The sequence below is a fragment of the Amblyomma americanum genome, chromosome 1 (genome assembly GCF_052857255.1).
Source record: "Amblyomma americanum isolate KBUSLIRL-KWMA chromosome 1, ASM5285725v1, whole genome shotgun sequence".
NCBI classification, from domain to species: Eukaryota; Metazoa; Arthropoda; class Arachnida; order Ixodida; family Ixodidae; genus Amblyomma; species Amblyomma americanum.
The window spans coordinates 77,660,295-77,679,684 of record NC_135497.1 but is presented as its reverse complement, the minus strand read 5'-3'; the positions used below and the strand labels follow the sequence as shown (position 1 = coordinate 77,679,684).

At 43.4% G+C, this 19,390-nt stretch overlaps 1 protein-coding gene across 4 annotated transcripts in view; it reads left to right on the top strand.

The window, feature by feature from the left end:
* Nucleotides 1-19,390, top strand: part of LOC144113085 (uncharacterized) — a 61,388-nt gene that overhangs the window by 10,733 nt on the left and 31,265 nt on the right. For 2 of the 4 annotated variants that reach the window (XM_077646001.1, XM_077645999.1), the window contains exons 3-5: nt 10,367-10,453; nt 12,536-12,766; nt 13,327-13,581. In XM_077646001.1, the coding sequence (XP_077502127.1) occupies nt 10,367-10,453; nt 12,536-12,766; nt 13,327-13,581 (573 nt within the window). The remainder of the gene's footprint in view (nt 1-10,366; nt 10,454-12,535; nt 12,767-13,326; nt 13,582-19,390) is intronic. The other 2 variants (XM_077646002.1, XM_077646000.1) reach the window with 1 other exon arrangement.

Here is a 19,390-nt window from a genome sequence, read left to right as displayed (position 1 = left end):
ACACGTAGCGATGAGACGCCGGTCACGAACCTGTCTCTCATTGCTTCATCTGGAGACGAAAAATTTGACGTGTTTGCCAGATCTCGGAGTGCGGCTATGTATTCTGTGACCGACTCACCTGGCTGCTGCACGCGGTTGTAGAATTTACGTCGTTCTACAACCAAATTTGTCAACACAGAAAACTCTTGAGCAAGTAATGTTACTGCAGCCTGATACACATCTGGCGCAGTATCTTCCGTCTCTGTAGACGCTGTTGCTGGACGAGACGCAATCTCCGGTTGCATTTTAGTACGTGCAAAATAAATTCTGCGCCCTTCGTTCTCTAAATTGTATATCAGCAGTGATTTTTTGCGTTCAGGCGATTCTCAAGAACCACCAGATAAGTTCAATTAAAGTTCAAATGTTTGTATCCTTTGTGCCCAAGGCACCGCCGGGCGTCCTGTTCTCTGAAGGAAAGGCTCAGGCGCATGAACGCCGGTGAATACCTGCGTTGAGTTCGACATTTTATCTTCTCCTATAGTCTTCAATAACAGCGGCCTCCTGGACTCCTCACTGGCAGGTTACAAAAATGGCGGTGGTCTCCCGGTCTTCTCAATGGCTGGTTACGAAAATGGCGGTGGCTTCCTCGACCGCAGATTACGAAGATGGCGGCAGCCTCTCGGCTCCTTCAATGGGTCGTTACAAAAATGGCTGCGGCCTCCTGGCTGTCTCACTGGCCGGTTACGAAATAACAGTGGCCTCCCGAACCACTGTTAACGAATATGTTGACCCAGTACACTGTGGTACTTGTGGTCCTTCATTCCTTCTTTATTGAATACTGAACATGACAGTTGGCGGCCTCCCGGTCTTCCTCCCTACTTTTCTGCACAGTAACAGGTTGCACAAAATGGCGGTAACGTCCTCTTGGCTTCCTCCGTCTAACTCGACGAGATGGATGAGGCGATTTTAATCAGTCCTGAATGAATACCCTTGAAAATCTGAATGACGTATTACTTCTTCCTCTTCTTTAATTTTATGTTAGAAATACGACTGGCCCTTGCCTACATTCTTCAATTTCTCTCATCTTTGCAACTGCGTAGATCCGCTAGGCTTAGCGACCTCCTCAACCGGCCGAACTGAAAGCGGGCCACTAGGCCTAACGAATTCAGTCCTCAGTCGCCAATGTAGTGTCGGTGTGGACGGCCGCAAGAATTGAATCGAGACTCAGAATGACATGACGAATGACGTTTTATTCAAGCCGGGGTGGGTTTATATAGGAAAAAATCACGTGCAAGTTACAAGCCAATATGAAGTACACATGTACATGTACATAAAGCCCAAATCAAATCTAATAAAAAGAAAGCGAAATCGAATAAACTCGGGACACAACAATTATGGTTCACGAAACTTGAAATGTTTGACTCAGAGAAACAAAAACAACATACCTTCCACCATCACCTTGTTCAACATAGTTTCACAGTTCTTTCTAAATTCAAAGGTATAGTATTATTTTGAAATTGCACCATAAAAACGTAATAAAAATTTCCGTAAGGCTACTAGCATGGTAGCATCGACAGAATGCGGAGCACTAATCCGTTTGTCTTCCTTGTGCAGCTATGTGGCCTTCTTGGATATTTCATCGTTGGCTGTCCGGACATCAGCGTGCTGAACCTCTCTGCGCATGTCCATCTTTCAATGCATCAAGACATCGATCAAGAAATACGCCCACCAGCATTGGAATCTTGGCATCCGTATCATCATTCTTCGGCAACACGTTCTGATTGCCAGGAACCTGGACTGCAGGGGGCATCACTGTGCACTCAAGCTATAAAAGGGACTCACGCTCGTTTTGCAACCACTGGGCATGGTAGCATCGACAGAATGCGGAGCACTAATCCGTTTGTCTTCCTTGTGCAGCTATGTGGCCTTCTTGGATATTTCATCGTTGGCTGTCCGGACATCAGCGTGCTGAACCTCTCTGCGCATGTCCATCTTTCAATGCATCAAGACATCGATCAAGAAATGCGCCCACCAGCATTGGAATCTTGGCATCCGTATCATCATTCTTCGGCAACACGTTCTGATTGCCAGGAACCTGGACTGCAGGGGGCATCACTGTGCACTCAATCTATAAAAGGGACTCACGCTCGTTTTGCAACCACTGGGCATGGTAGCATCGACAGAATGCGGAGCACTAATCCGTTTGTCTTCCTTGTGCAGGTGAGCAAAAAGTATGGAAAATGTTTTCGTTCTAATGACCTATTCCTGTCGGTGCTGCCGTGACCTCGGCTTTGTTGCTTGCTACAGGTTTTCACATTTTGTCTGAGGAAATTATTATTGTTAGCCGGTGACATTGAATCGAACCCAGGCCCTGACATGACCCGAATTTTACAACAGCTTAATTTTATTGCAGTTGACATAAAAGACATGAAAGAGAACAGATTAGTGAACATAGAGAACAAATTAGATGCCCTGTCCAGGCTTGAGAACCGAGTAATGTCCTGCCATGAACAGGTTAGTTGTATGAGTACAACGATTGAAAGGCTTGAAGCAAGACTTGAGCAGCTTGAAAATTATAGCAGGAGGTCAAATTTGATCATATATGGCATCCCAGAAACTGAAGAGGAAACAAATGAAACGCTTGAAGAAACCGTAAACAAAGATATTTTTCATGATATTTTAGGACTCGACCCTATCCCTATTGAGCGGATACATAGGTTAGGTAAACCGGCAATTGAAAAAACACGTCCTGTAATCCTAAAACTTTTAGACAGTAGGCATAAAATTGTGATACTCAAGAACGGAAAGAAACTAAAGGGAAAAGATTATTCAATTGGCGAAGACTTTTCAAAGAACGTTCGTGAACTAAGAAAGAAACTATGGGATAGCGCGAAGCCGAACCGAGATAAAAAAGAAAGGGTTTCCTTGGTGTTTGATAAGTTATATATCAATAATATTCCTTACGTTTGGGACTACGAAAAAAATGATAAAGTGAAGGTTCAAAAAAACGACGGTATCGGCGCAAGTCGGCCCGTGACGCGAAGTTGTACGCAGTTGCGAAACCGCTCACCGATAAAGTGAGTGGTTCATATACCTCAGCTTCTTTCTTCACTAAGACAGATAGCTTGTCTTGCCATAGTAACACGGGCCAATCTAGTATAAAAAGCTTGAGAATAGTTAACATTAACGCACGCAGCGTTGCAAACAAGAAAGACTCGCTTGAACTTAAACTGCTGGAGTTCGACCCACACATATCAGTCCTAACGGAAACTTGGTTACATGACGACTTAGCAGATGACCTGGTATTTCCTCCTCATTGTAAAGTCGTTCGCAAGGACAGGACCTCAAGGGGTGGCGGAGTATCCATTCTCTTAAAAGACTCTGTAGAATGCGACCTTGTATATGATGTTCCAGACCTTGAATGCCTTTGCATAAAAATTTCTTGCTGGGGTCATTCTTTCATCCTGTATGCTTGCTACAGGCCACCAGATGCCACACCCGACTATCTTATTAAGCTACAACATCACCTGTCTCATTTCCAAAAAAGAAAATACTGTTAATAGGTGACTTCAATCTGCCAGATGTGTGCTGGGACCGCTTACAAGATGGTGCTAAATCTGGGAGCAGTGCAGACGTTCTGTTTGATGTCATGCTTACTCATGATTTAGCTCAAATTGTAAATCAACCTACTCGTGTACAAGGTACAAGGTACATCTTCCTCTATACTAGACCTAGTTTTTGCTAACCGTCAATATTCTATGCATACTGTATCGGCCGAAACTGGCATTTCAGACCATCACCTCGTAAGCGTATCGATAGATTTAGTTAAGTCCCCATACCACAACAAAAAAGCCAGTCACGTACGATGTTTCAAGGATTATTCTAGGGCTGATGATGCCGCAGTGATTGAACATATGGAAACTTGTTTATCGAGCTTCGATGATAATGATGTCTGCAAGCTGTGGGAGCGATTCGTCTAAATGTGTCAATATTGTCTAAATGCCTTCGTTCCAAATAAACGCAAAAAAGTTCACAAACGCACACCTTGGATGACGCGGAAGATTATTCAACTGAAGCGAAAACTAAAAAGATCTAAGAGAAAAAAACACCAGTTAGGTCAGATTGAAACGCTTAAAAATAATCTTGAACATGCGGTTCGTGAGTCAAAAGACTTGTACTTTAACACAACGTTACCCAGTTTTGTTAAAAATGACCCAAGTAAATTTTGGAACTTCCTGAGTGACAGCAAGAAACATATCTCAAAAATAACAGCGGAGGGAGAGACATTGACTGATCCGATTGACATTGCACGCCATTTTAATTCTTTTTTTCACAGCGTATTCTCTGAAGCAGGTGTTCAAACTGTACAAAGCGCGTCATATTTTCCTGTATCGGAGGTTGACTTTCTTAGCCTCCCTGGTGTATTTGCTTTGCTTTTAGAACTGAAACCTAAAGCTTCTTCTGGTCCCGATAATTTACCAAATGTATTTTTGCGACGCTATGCCGAAATAATTGCGAAGTTTCTTTTTGTGTTATTTAAAAAATCTCTGCTGTCATCAAAACTTCCGGTTTTATGGAAGACTGCTCGAGTTATTCCCATCTTTAAAAAAGGAGACTGCACATTACTACAAAATTACCGTCCTATTTCTTTAACTACCGCATGCTGTAAAATGCTCGAACATATTATTGCTAAACATATTAACAAATTTCTTGAAGAACACTCCATATTAAGCGACTTTCAGCATGGGTTTAGAAAGGGCTATTCTACAATAACACAATTAGTTACAATAGTACACACTTTTGCTAACACACTGGATATGAATCGTCAAATAGACACCATATTTATGGATTTTAGCAAAGCATTTGATAAAGTTCACCACGGAAAACTCATTCAAAAACTAAAAAACATTATTCTTCCAGAGATTTTAATATCCTGGATTCAAGATTACCTCACGAATAGAGTGCAATTTGTTTCAGTCGATGGGTGCAGCTCCAGTTATCTCCCAGTCACCTCTGGGGTGCCCCAAGGAAGCGTCTTGGGGCCTTTGCTTTTTCAGATTTAGATCAATGATATTGTTAATGTGGTTACTCCAGGAACTCATATTCGCTTGTTTGCTGATGATTGTGTCGTTTTCCGTCAAATTACGTGTACTAACGATCAAAACGAACTTGACCAGTGTCTTCGAAATGTTCTTGATTGGTGCAGTGAGTTTTCCATGGTTCTTAACACTGAAAAAACAGTTTCGATGCAAATAACACATAAAAAGAACCCAATTAACCACGTGTATACACTCGGATCATCAACACTAAAGCAGGTTAATAGCTACAAATATCTAGGTGTAACAATCACAAGCAGTCTTTCCTGGAACTCACATATAGATAACATATGCTCCTCTGCATTTAAAAAGCTTCGTTTTCTGAGGCATAAACTAAGAAACTCACCTTCTCATGTAAAACTGCTAACGTATAACGCTTACATCAGGCCAAAGCTTGAGTATGCTTCGGTTGTTTGGGACCCATTCACTAAACTTAACATATATAAATTAGAAAGGGTTCAAAGAAAAGCTGTTAGGTTTATCTATTCCAAATTTAAAATCACCGACTCCCCCACCGACCTCATGGCGGCTAACAATATTGAAACACTTGAAACGCGAAGAGGAAAATATCGCCTTGAGTTTCTTTATTCTTTACTTAACCATAAGTTTGCTTTGGATCCTTCACAGTACATATCCCCCTTAACCACACGTTATACCCGACATCATCACATTCACTCATTGACACCGTATTTTGCGAAAACTGACTGTTTTAAATATTCGTTTTTTCCGCGGACATTATCCGATTGGAACCATGTTATGACATCGTAATAGTTTGCAAAATTTGTCTCCTCATTTTTATGTATATTTCTTTTCATTGTGTTCTGTATCTTTTGAGTTTTAAGAATATATGCCTGTCCTGCTTGGACCCTGAAAAGGGTCTGCAGTATGTACTAAATAAAGTACTAAATAAATATTGGCAAAAAAACAAAACAAAAACACGAAGCTGAGAAAATCGCATTTGAAGTGCACGCGCCAGCTATTCGGAGGTCATTGTAGTGGCCGAAAAAAACAGCGTAATGCGGGTGTTCAAAGGTGTTTCACAGTAGTGAGTAATATCAGGTAGTTGGGAAGAGGCCCAGCTTTCAAACAAAACCAAGATGGCGTCCATCGGGGACGTGGTCGTGGGAAACGTCGGGCGCGAAGCCTTGCCACATTTCGCTCCAAAATCACCATTTCCCGGCTTCATAGGCGCGAAATGTACAGTTAGTAATTGGAGGTCGAATTTAGACTAACTTTTTTAAGTAGGAACTCTAGAGTTTATTGATCCCGAATATACCATTATTGCAAAATCGAATTGTTCGCATTTTTTGATAATTTAAACACCCGCGTCTCCACTTAACGTGTGCAGACATCGCACAGTACGCGGGCCTCTAGCATATCGCCTTCATTGAAATGCGACCGCCGCGGCCAGGATCGGGCGTCTTTCGGGTCAGCAGCCGAGCATCAAAACCACTGAGCCACCTCGGCGACTGCGATATCGTTAAAGGGTCCCTACAGTCGCTTTGGGCGTCCCGTGATGCACCCGTTCGCTGACATCGACACGCTTGTTGTCATCACATACTGCTTTATTACGCATCACCAACCGTATAATTGGTGACGCTAATTAGTGGCCCATTGCGTTGGACAATATAAAACGAGCTTTGTTTGGATGGTGACTTGTGAGAATAGTGCGTCTAAACAGAAGCGCGTTGATTATAGGTAGCGCTGCGCTTAAAAGGGCCAGGAGCATCATGTTGAAGCTACTCTGGCTTGCGCTCCACATGGAGCATCACCGTACTGTAGAAGCTTAGTAACCGTATGGCACTGTCCAAGCAGTGAAGCGCGATAAGTGGCGCTGTCCGGGTATGGAGCACATGGCAACAGCAAACCGTGAACTTTCAGTCACTCTGAAAGATGGGGTTTAATGTTCAACCTTCCCCATATACCTTGAGTGTATCTGGGATTCAGGCCTTGGTGGTCATACCGGGCAGACCTCCACTATGCCTTTGGTGCAGCCGGGTTGGACACTTGCGGCGGCAGTGACGTACGATGCACCCAGTGTCGTCGCTTTGGTCACGCAGTGGATAGCTGTGTCGTGACCTATGCCGCTAGGTTGCGTCAAGGCCACTGGCCTAAGGAAGACGATGTATCGCAGCATATCACGGATATTTCGTACGTTCTGTAAGCTTCCGTATAACTCAGCACCGTGGTTCCACACGAAGAAATGCCCACTGACCATTCCAAAGACATCGATCCTCCACCTGAACCTCTCGAGCGCAAACCTCCAGACTGTGGCCCGCTTGAGCATGGCGCCCCTGATCTTGCCACCAGAGGCTGCCGAGGTGTCGGTGGATGTGCGTTCAGGTTGCGTTGTCGGTGGTCCGTCGCTGGAGTTCTGGTGTGAGCCACTGATGTCTGCAAACAGCTGTCGACCGGCTATCGAGTTGCAAGTGATGCGGTGCTCCAAACCTCATGATCGGATGCGGCATAGCTTCTTAAGGCTAGAAGCCTGTCAGTGGTGTGGTACTTCCATGCAATAAAGAAAAAAAAGTTCCTCAGTAATGTAGAGGTAGCGTGTCGGCTCCTGATGCAAAGAACGGCTGTTTGATTCCGCTTGACCACCGTTTTCTTCTCAGCGAAACTGCTTGTCTGCGTCATTACCCTCTCGACCAATCAGGATTTTAGTCACAACGACGCCGACGCCTGGCCTTTACCATTTAACGGGACCTTTAACATTGTCGCGTTAAGAGCTTCGATTTTACATTTGACGATGACAAAACTATGGCGATGATCGATATAACGGGATATGTATTCTGGATGGGAAATGGAATCGCCGCGTAGCGTAATGTGGCGGCACCCTTGTGAAACAGTTAAACGGCTGAGTTTTCATCGAGATTGTGGCGACGCCCAGTCGAAAAATACGACAGAATCGGTCCCAGAATACAAAATTTTTTTTCGTTCTGTCGTTACGACACATTTTTCTGTAGTACGTGAAGGTGTCTGTTGTTGCGATAGAGTTCTCCATGTCGTTACGACAGGACACTGCTCAATGCTACAAATAATGGTGTTGTTACTACAAGAATGTCTGTTGTCAGGTCCCAAAATACTACAGCAGTATCTATTGTGACAACAAAATCTTGTGTTTTTCGATAGGGCGGGAGGGAAAGAGTTCATCTCTAGGCAATGTTGCTTGCGGTATGGTGGTTGTTTGAAATTGTGAGGCGAACAGAGTTAATTTGCACAAGTTTGAGAGAAGCTATAAGGTTTTCATGCGAGGGGTGTCACATTGGTGCCCTGTATTTTAGTTAGGGACGTATGAGAGCTTCATAAATTAAAAGCTTTAGCGAAGCTGAGTGGCGGAAACGTTGCGACGAAGGAAAAAAAAATGCGGCAGAAGTGTTCGAGATACGAGAAATAACTCGATTTACATTCAGTATGTTTAATTCCATTTGTCACGTTCTGCACCAGTTACAGAAGAGTCAGATCAGATCGAAGAGTGTTATTTCATTGAGTGTTTATTTCTCGAATAATTTTGCAGAGTCGTCGGCAAAAAGATGGATGATAGAAGATACAGTAGAAGGAAGGTCATTAACCTAATCTGATGAGCCCCGTTAACGACTCCACTTTGTCTCATTAGCATATATTACCCGATCACATGCTCTACTAACATTACCAGATCACATGAGACTTCATTATCACGTAACACAAGCATATATTTGTTCGCGTACACTGACCCCCTCACCGACATGCATTTTGTCACTCGCTTAATCAATACTATCTTAATTAGTGCCTCTGTAATTACACGCATACTCATTAACATACAGTTGTAAGCTACCGTGTTATGTGAAATTCCACACAAGCAAGTAAAACCCCGCTTTAACCAAGCCGTCTGAATTAGCCTGAGTGGCCTAGGGGCGGAGTGTTGGGCTCGCAGTGGAAGGGTCAGGGGTTGGATTTCTAACTATAATTACTCCAATTTTTTTCAGCGCAATTCATTAGGTATGGTATATATTTAAATGTCGTACTGACATTTTAGTCATGTTGCGACCTTGTAATTACAATATATGTGATGTTTATCACTTCTCAATTGAGTCTCTCCACGTGTGACGTCAAAAATTTTCGACCATTCCGGAGTTTCGTGACTGAACGCCACACGCCGCCTACGGGACAACGCATTTTACGCTGAAGGGGAGCCTTAAATCGACCGCTTTGAAATGCAGTCTGCGCAAGATTACTTGTCCAGTGTGTTGCGTAACTTGACAGTGAATGAATGTTACTGAGTTTCATATGATTAAGTTATATAGAAACCATGCCTAGCAGTCGCGAAAAATGAATCGTCATCGAGGAAGGGGCCAATGTTCTTGAAAATTAAGTGCTTGATAATATGCGGTGTGTGCTGTGAGCGAAATGGTACGAAAATTTCGAGGCGAGTGCTTACCACCGGTCGTATGAAGTGGGAGGTGCATTTTCCCGGTATTCCAGTCAGTGGTGAGGCTAGTTGGTCGGGTGTCTGTTGAAAGAGTTTTGCTATAATAATTGAACGCTATATATGCGCAAGCATTATTGAAGAGGTTAGTGAAAATTTAATAATATCCTGGGAAAAGATTCATTTTTCAAAGACTCTATTAATTTAGCTACGCCAGGAGAATCAGATGCACATTAAAGATCCCCAGGTGGCTGACATTATTCCGCATCCCTCCACTACAGCACTTATTCCTCTTTTTCCTTCTTTCACTCCCAGCTTCCTCCCTTCCCTCACAGGCCGGTTGAGGTATCCATCGAGAAGTGACAGTTGTTGCTCCATTTCCTATCCTGAAATACCACTACGCTGTGATGTAAGATCCGTGGTGTGGTATGTCGGGAAAAGAAAGTCGTACTCGAGAAAAAGCTTTAATTGACATTTAATCACAACGATCGTTAGGCATATGGCTACCGGATGGATATTGTAATAGAAGTGTCATCTGCTGGGTGTATAACTCGTCAGTTTTTTCACGTTAGTTTTTAGAATAGGTGGTAACATAAAGACAGTTAATCCTGCTTGTAAGTCACATAATCGTGAAAGCTAACTTGTAGGTCTCATCGCGTGTTAGAAGAAAACTTCGCGAGGCGGTATAAACATTCTTCCCTGTTGGATATCCGTTCTGAATGGTGCAAACAATGGATTGGTGGACGCTGTTTTATGTAGGTTTAAGCCCTGTACAGAACTATTAGGCGCCTGTCGGCTGAAAATTTGAGCTCCAAAAGGCGTAATAGGGCAGCTGCGTATACATTGTTAACCTGCGTTCTGATACGTGCGAACACTCTCATTTCAGGCCCAGAACAACACGGCGTTTTCACCCCCTCGCGTTCCGCAGCTGGACAAGTCACCAATGCAAGCATCTTGTCCAGCGGCACCGCCTGTGAGTTTGAACTGTGTACCTCTGTGCAGTGCAGGCGCAAAAAAACAATAAGAAATACTGGCGATATAAATGACGTTCCAGTTCAAACTCGTTCCATAGCAGACTTACTTCTCGCACGGTGCTAGCGGCTTAGCGAGCATTTATGGGTTCTAATCTGCGCCGTAATCACCGCTTGACTGTTAATTACATTTCAAACCGCAGCTTCGCGCAGGCGCAACACGCATGCGCGTGGCCAGCTCGTCTCGTACGCGGGCACTCTTTTCACAAACGGCATCGATATATTTGCAGCCCATGTTTTAGGGCATATTTACGAGTCACTGACAATGATTCTCTTCTGGTTTACTTTTGTGATGTTCCAGCGATACTTTAGCATCTTTATATCCACCAGAAACGCGATGGGCCGGTGCAGTTTCTGATTAATTTTCTTCCCAGTGAGCCGGCAAGTGCATACCTGTGGTGCCTGTATAAAAGGAAGGGGAAAAGGAGCGAAATGGGACTCTCCATCCGCTAGAAAGCGTCCTCTCGAAAGCCTGGCACCACGCGTCGCCGCGAGCCTGCGAAAGCGGGAATTTTTAAAAATGTATTGTAAATTTCCCGCTCGTTTTTGAGGTCTCGTACGCGGCATGGACGCTCGGTGGCCTGTACTCTACGTAGTGCAAGCTCACCCATTTCTGTGGCCCTCTAAGCGGCCCATAAACCAAACTAAACCAAACATTCAGACAATTTTAACGGCTTCAAAAGAAGCAAGGCAAAATACTTGTATTGCTTCAACACGTCCTCCGCACCCCTGTGAACGCCAAAGGTGGCGCTTGCTGGATACGACTTTTTGCAGTGAAGCTCAGAAGCATATGGCGGGTGTGACCGGCAGCGCTATACTTGTAGAGGTAGCCGTACGCCTCGCTTAGTTATTATTGCATTTGCATTATATAAAGAACCCATTTTGCTTGCGCACAGTCATGCAATGCATGTGGAGAACTTACTCTTACGCCCAATAGTTGAAAGTTGTGCACTGTTGACGACTCGTGCGCGGCAACAAGAAAGTGACATTTGGGTGGTCTGTTTCGTATGATTGGCTACATATGTGTGCGCTGCACTGAACACGCGCGGAGACACTGCCTGCTACATAATGGGGATCCCTCATCAGCTCCCCCTTACGCGCTTTGACGTTCTGCTGGAGTGCGCAGATCCAGTCGAACTTGTGCACACAGCATGCGAAAGACATGATGCGGAGCGCGTCGGTCAGCGTCTGTAGAGACAACTTCTCACCTATAGGATGAACGAATGAGCATCAGTCTACAACTCATTCCAGAATAAACACTTTAGAGCCCCCTGCCGCTCATTTCTGAGCACATTGAATCATGCGCTATATATATAGTACCTTGTAATGCCTCGCGGTCGCCTTTGACACAGAGCATAAAAATAATAAAAATTGCTAATACAATTGCGGGAACAGTGGTTTACAATATATTTATTACAGACAGGTCAAAATTGTCAAGTGCCGTATACGCAGCCCAGGGTGACTCCTAAATTGGAAATTTTCCAAAACCTATCCCTTATAGGGCTTTCAAATTAATGCCGCATTGGCAGGTGATGAGGTATCGAATTTCACTGTTGATTTTCTATATGAGGGTGGTTGTTTGCCCGCAATTTAATCATCCTTAAGCATCGTAAATCAAGATTAGTTTAACTTAATTGTGCTCTAATAATATTTTGCTTAAGTGTTTTTTACAATTTTTCTGTGAAGGAACCATTAGTGGTGAAATCCAGGAAATTAACATGAATCGAGCGTTTTCAATGCCCGGGCAATAAAAGGTTAATTTCTCGGGGGTCGAACGCAGGCAGGAGATTTTCCATACGCCTCACAATGCAACGTTACCAGTGACACAGGCGAGCCCGTGAAGAGCAGGGCAATTTGTAATGCAGAATAAATCTCGCTAAGTGTCATAATACCATGTGCTTCTACAACTAATGGAATAGCTGAGGAATGGTTCAGGCGCTTTCTGGACGCTGAAGACGGCAGGATTTTTTTTATTTTGCTGGTGTTACGCGGCAGTTCATCTGTTTTCTTTACTATTTTTGCAGGCTGTTGCAATTGACGACAACTCCTCTGAAAAGCTCGTTCAGTGCAAGGTTGTCGGATGTGATGGTCGGGCTTTCGTCGACAAGACAGACGCGCTGTTTCGTTGCCCTCTCTGTAACCACTACACCTGCATTAACTGTGAGGCCGTGCACGAATCTATGACGTGTGCGCAATACCGGGAGAACAAAGACAGCATAGCTGCCCCTGTCCACAAGCCGAGGAGACAGTCGGAGGTAAGCGATTCCAGACACAATATTCCATCTCATTGAGTCAACTGCTCGCTCTTTCAGAGCATTAAGTATTTTCAGAAACTTATTTTCCATAGCGTCAAATTATGAATGACTTTGGGCAGTAACGTTGGCCCTCAGGTAGCATATATTTCACGCAAATTACTCAATTGATCGTGCGCCTTCTTGTTTGGCATCAATTTTACTGGTTGCACTGACTTTCCCGAAACATTGGCAGGCAGATAGTATTCGATAGCTATGTAGCGGACCTCCGCAACTTGCGTATACGACGCACATATGGCCCGGTAAGTGCCTGCTATTGAGGTGCAGCGCCTAGAGGAGATAATTAAGACAAGTTTACAGTTCACTTTGTGCAAGCGGAATAGCGCGATTACTCTAGGCGTGGCGGGACTGCCATGAAATATAGCAGGCTTGTTTGCGGCCGATTCCAGACGAAACGCCAAAAGGGGAGCAGATAAGAATCAGCGCTTTGCCGGTGCCATATATCGGTGCCATGCGCGTAAAAGAAATTATGCGGCCAGCAACGGCTCTGTATTGTGTTGCAGGAGGACAGTGAGGAAGCTGAGGTTGAAAAGCCGGAGCAGCCGGCTGCAGACGACGATGCAGAAGGGATGATCGTGGATTGCTGCTACGAGGGCTGCAGTGGCTACGCATACGTGTTCAAGACGGCGACGGTGGCCAAATGTGAGCTGTGCGAGCACTGGACTTGCGTCTCGTGCAAGGCTTGTCACGAGTCCCAGTCTTGCGCTGTATACAAGGGCATCGATGTCCCGGAGGAATGTGCGGCGCAGGAACCCACGGTATGAAATGTGGCTCAGGTGTAAATACAGCGGCACTCGCATAGCACATCGCCAGGCTGCATAGCGTTACGTCGACCCTTTGTCTGTTCATCAGGGCGCTGTGAGGTCACTAATGTGATCAGAAATTCAGCTCCGTTCATTGCATAACGGCTTTGTTACCTCTGTGTTCAAGATGTGGCAAATTGTACTTACTTCAAAATGCGTTCAGTATCTTACAGAGTCTACTAAAGCCATTTTACAATGAGTTCGCAAGTTCCACCAGCGCGCTGAACAAAAACCGCACATTAATGAGAGCGCTAGTTCTGCACTAGGAACACCGTTTTCTTCGCTGATTGCAACTGGGGATAGTTGGTGCGAGATCACGTCGAGATAGATAGCGTGGACACCGTACTCAATTTCGGCACGCACGTCCCGCCTAAAGAGTTATTTTTCTTATCATGCTTGTTCTCTGCCTGGTCGAGCAGAAAGCAACGCGTATTTTCAGATTATTGATACTTGCTAGTTGGTACATATTGACGAGGAGGATGTAAAAGCGCTTAAGACGGGACAAAGGGAGCGAGACACAGCGCAAGTGTGTGTCTCATTCCCTTTGTCCCGCGTACTGACGTACGAGGTCACGTTTATAAAGCGATATTTTCGAAAAAATGTAGTTCATAAAATGTTTTCAAATTTTTCAAATGCCGATTCATTACTGAATGAACTGCAACAAAAATTGTTTCTAGTTACCATCGTTACTAAGGTACAGCCAAAATTGTAACCACCTGCGCATATCGTGAAACCGAAACTACAAGCTTGCAATCCTAATTATCACCAAATTTTCTCATTTTTACCTATTTTTTCTTACTAATTTTTCAGTTTATATTAATAAATTTTAATTTTAATTAAAATATGTATAAATTTCTCGCAAAAGCGATGAAGGCTGCTTGGAATACATTGTACGGTTATGTTAGATACTAACACTGATGCTTACTTTCAAAGAAGTTTTTATTCGGTGATAAAGCTATACATTAATTCATATACAGGAGGAGCTCCCAGAGCGCGAATTCAGTGTCGGGACCTTATCGGTACATATAGTAACTCAAATGCAATCAAGAAAACAGCAGTTCACTGTAGAAAGACAAAGATCAGTACGAAAAGCAATAAGGATAACAAGGTCCGAGACCGCAGCGGTGGCCCATTCGTATGAGCACCCGCCACGCATGCGGGAGGTGCTAGGTTCAATCCCCAGTGTCGCGGTGTGCCCACCGGTGATACAATGGGTGCAAGCTCACCCCTGCATGATGCTCCGCTTATTCAGAGTGCAATGCTTGGTAAATAGGTCATTGACCCCACCTAGAGTAGAAGAAAAAAACTTGTCATGGCGCGATTTAGTCACAGATGCCCTTGAGCCAAAAAACTCATCATCAAAGCAAGACCCGAATAACATGCGTTATAAAGTATCAGAGAAAAAAATTACGGGAAGTGCATAAAATGTGAGTGTAGTTTATGCTTAAAAATATTCAAAGATGCCGAACGTTTAATGTCAGTAGAAAGCTAGTTCCAAACTAACAATGCAGAAAAAAGGCTGGTTTGCCTGCCATAATTAGTACGCGTTGTTCGAACCAAGTAGTTGCCATTGGTGGAAATATTGCTGAATCGTTGTTAATTAGCTCGCAAGTGCCAAATTGATAGGTAAAAGAACCTTGACAGTTTTAAAAAGAGCGATTAAAAGTTTGAATTTCACCAGGGAGCGAATTGGCAATATGCGATGGTCATAAGTGGGAATGCGCTGCTATGGTTTGGCATATACGTTATGATACGGATGGCTTGATTTAGTAGATGCTGTGAAGGAGATAGGTGAGTTTCATAAGTGTTTCCGCATGAAGACATGCGATAGGTAACGTGGCTATGAATGAAAGCAAAATAGAGGGAATGCAATGTTTCTCGAGAGAAATAATGACGCGTCATGTTTACTAGTACAGGGATGCCATATGCACATTTTTGTTTTAAGTGCGCTATATGTTTCGTAAACTTCAAATGAGAATCGAGGACAACCCCAAGAAATGTACAATGGTTGACAGCTTGTATGAGATTAGTAGAAATGTTAATTACAGGAATTTATGGCACAACCCTATGACCTGAAGTTTAGACGATGCAAGTTGTTTTGGAGGTATTTATACTCAGGCAGTTACGACGACACCAGAGAAAAGCGTTATTAATATAACTGTTAAGTTCCATAGTTAAGGAATTCAATGAAGTGTCAGTGGTAAGAATTGGGGTATCGTCCGCGTAGAGAAAGGCTTGTGATTAAGTAAGTCAGTCAGGCAAGTCATTACTGTAAACTATGAATAAAAGCTGTCCAATTATAGAACCTTGAGGAACGCTGGTATCTATGGTAAAAAAATACAAAACCACGTTATAGTGTGCCGTTTTCTTCCCTCAGCAACTAATTTTACGTCAGAGGTACAAACCGCTTGTCTTTCTGACAATTAGCTTCTAATAAGGGTTAATGCCAGACCTACGGTGCCCATTCCCTCAAGCTTAATAAAATGAATGGAGAGGGCACTTAAGCTCGACCTTAAGGGTATGACGCGATAGCGTTGTGGGTTAGGTTTTCCATTCTGAGCAATCTGACCCCATTGAACTCATTTTCAATTAATTGAGGAATTACACACTTTAAATTTTCTTAAATAGCATCATCAAGCATTGGATTTTCATGCTGAGCATTTTGACGCCGCTGAATCCCCTTTTTCATTTTTTTTTCATTTCTTCAATTAATAATTACAATTATTTCATTAACTCGTCATCGCTTATGACACACCAGTCAATCATTAATAACTATAACCACAAATTACCATGATATATATTTTTTTACGGTGCCCTCCCTTTATTTCAAACACGCGGTGCCGACTACTACTACGCCGACGGTTTTTCAAGCGAACAACCTGTATACGATATCGCATAATAATCGAGTCAAATGCCTTGGTTAAATCAACAAATATTGCACCATCAAAGCTTCCCTTATTAATAGCAGTCTTAATTTTGTCAGTAAAAGACAACAGAGTAAGGTTAGTAGAAAACCTGGTCGGAATCCGAATTTATGCAGTGATAAAACGTTAAAATTTGAAATTTACTTACTCGGGCGTGATTCAAAGCACTTTTCAGCTACCTTGCTTTAGAACGGCAGTATGGATATGGGACGATAGTTGGAAACGGAAGTTCTATTTTCTTAAAAACAGGTTTCATCTTGGCTTTCTTTAGTGAGACCGAAAAAAGGCGAATTTTAGAAATCAAGTTGATGATTTGACAAAACGGTTCAGCAGTGAGATGAGCGATCCACTTCATGTGAATTGGACGGAGGCAATCAAGACCTGCACTGGTATCTGTTAATTCTACAATGATCGTCAGTACTTCCTTAGGGGTTATAGGAAAGAGAAAAAAACGACTGGGATTGGTATGTATCTTGGCATGTCATTTCAACAATGGTGTCAGACGTACGCTGGACGTTCTGAAGCACATTGGGATCAAACCTGGTCTGCACGCACAGAAAGCTTGCCTAACAGTTGAAAAATAGTGTATCTGGAAATATTTCTTTTAGTCTACTGATGCCGCAAAAAACGCCACCAAAAAAGGTCGAGCTCCCACATGAGCAAAATTCTCGAAACTCGCTTCTTTGCCATTCCTTCTTGCGCGAGAAACTTACTTTATCCCTTTGGAAGATTTCTTATTAAAACTTTGTACATTTCTTATATATCTAGCTGCACAACTGACCACATTAAATGAAACTGTGCAGCATTTTTTACTGCTGCATTTTTTAAAATGCTTATAAGAAAAACATTGATTTTAGTCATTCCTCTATTACAGAGTGGCAACTGGTGCTACCAGTTATTTTGGCTCATTGCACAGCTCCTGTCTTAGTGTGAAAAACAGCAAAAACACTTTGACTTTGGTTGAATAAAAAAAAAATACGGCTGGCGTCAGATGTATATTTAGTACATTTTAAATTTTTTCATTTGTTTTTACAATTTGATTAGGTTAATGTCTGTCGCAAGATAGACAATTTTCTGTTTTTATCTGATATTAAAAAAACATTTCTGGAAAGCGACTGCATACTTTATGCGTTCCTACATCTTCTCCGCCAACGCATACTTCCATCACGGACAAGGTTGAATCTCTTAATGAGCAAGCTGATATGTTCACTCTCCTCCATATGTCTCCTAATGAGACGTAAGCTCTTCATTAATCCAGCAGAAAAATGCGGAAACTGAACAGTCACATACGCTGCCCGAGAGCATTGGAACAAAGGCTTATCCAGTGTGCCTCCATTCAGATTTCAATTTTGTCTTTTGGGCTGGCAGTTTCTGGAATAGATTGTAGCTCTTCCAAGCGCTAGCCGCACCTTTCAGAAGCCCTGGTTATCTGTTGTTATACGAACGCGCTGCGCGCTAACTCCAGTTACCCAGGAGTTGGCCAAAGAGCGCGACGTGACCACGCGACTAGAATATACTCGCTATGCTGGAAGTGCTGGTCAGCGTGAAAATTCTAAGAGCAAGTTGATGGGCTAGTTGGTTCTGCTTGGTGAATATACAGCGCAAGGCACAATGACAAAAGGACAAAAAAGCGAGACACACGAGCACTGTTTCTGTCCTTTATCATTCTTTTGCTTTATATATTCACAGTCTAAATCATCCATCGTCATCAGTCATCCATCAATGTTCCATCAATCATCATCAATCATCCGTCATCATCATCAGCCTGACTACACCCACTGCAGGACAAAGGCATCTCCCATGTCTCTCCAATTAACCCTGTCCTTTGCCAGCTGTGCCCACCCTATGCCTGCGAACTTCCTAATCTCATCCCCCCACCTAACCTTCTGCCGCCCCCTGCTGCGCTTGCCTTCTCTTGGAATCCCCACCGTTACCCTTAAGGACCATTGGTTATCTTTCCATCGCATTACATGCCCTGCCCAAGTCCATTTCTTCCTCTTGATTTCGACTAGGATGTCATTCACCCTCGTTTGTTCCCTGACCCACTCTGCCTGTTGTGCACTTTTCTCTTGAGAGATATTGGTAACCTGCTATTCATGATCTGAGAGAACCTGCTATATGCGCTCCACCCCATTCTTATCCTTCTAGTTATTTCCCTCTCATGATCCGGATCAGCGGTCACTAGCTGCTACAGAAGCTGTCATATATTAGGGGGTGGATCAGTAGTCCAATGGATTGCCAATTATTTAACCGACCGTCGCCAGTTCGTGCAACTCGGCGGCCACACTTCAGATACTGTCCCGGTCCTTTCCGGTGTACCACAGGGCTCTGTTTTAGCCCCAATTATCTTCCTTCTCATCATAAATGACATTGCTGACCAGGTAGAAGCGAAACTGAGGTTGTTCGCAGATGATTGTATACTATAAAAAGAAATAAAAAGCCGAGAAGATCAAATAAGCTTAAACAATGATTTTGGCAAGATAGCAGAACGGTGTTTGAAGTGGCAAATGGCTCTTAACTTAGACAAAACAGTTTAATTGAACATAACGAAAAAGAAATTCAAACTCAGCTTCCCTTACGGCTATAGCAGCTCTGCACTCAAGACAATCACCGAGCACAAATATTTAGGCATCATTATATCAGCCAATCTGGGGTGGGCAGCTCACGTAGATCACGTAACAAACAAAGCGATGTGTAAGCTCATGTTTCTGAAACGAGCGCTGCGGTATTCTACGGAAGAAGCCACGCTTTTGGCGTATAATACTGTCATTCGCCCAATACTAGAATACGCAAACGTCGCCTAGTTCCCGTACACGCAAGATAACATAGCTACGATTGAG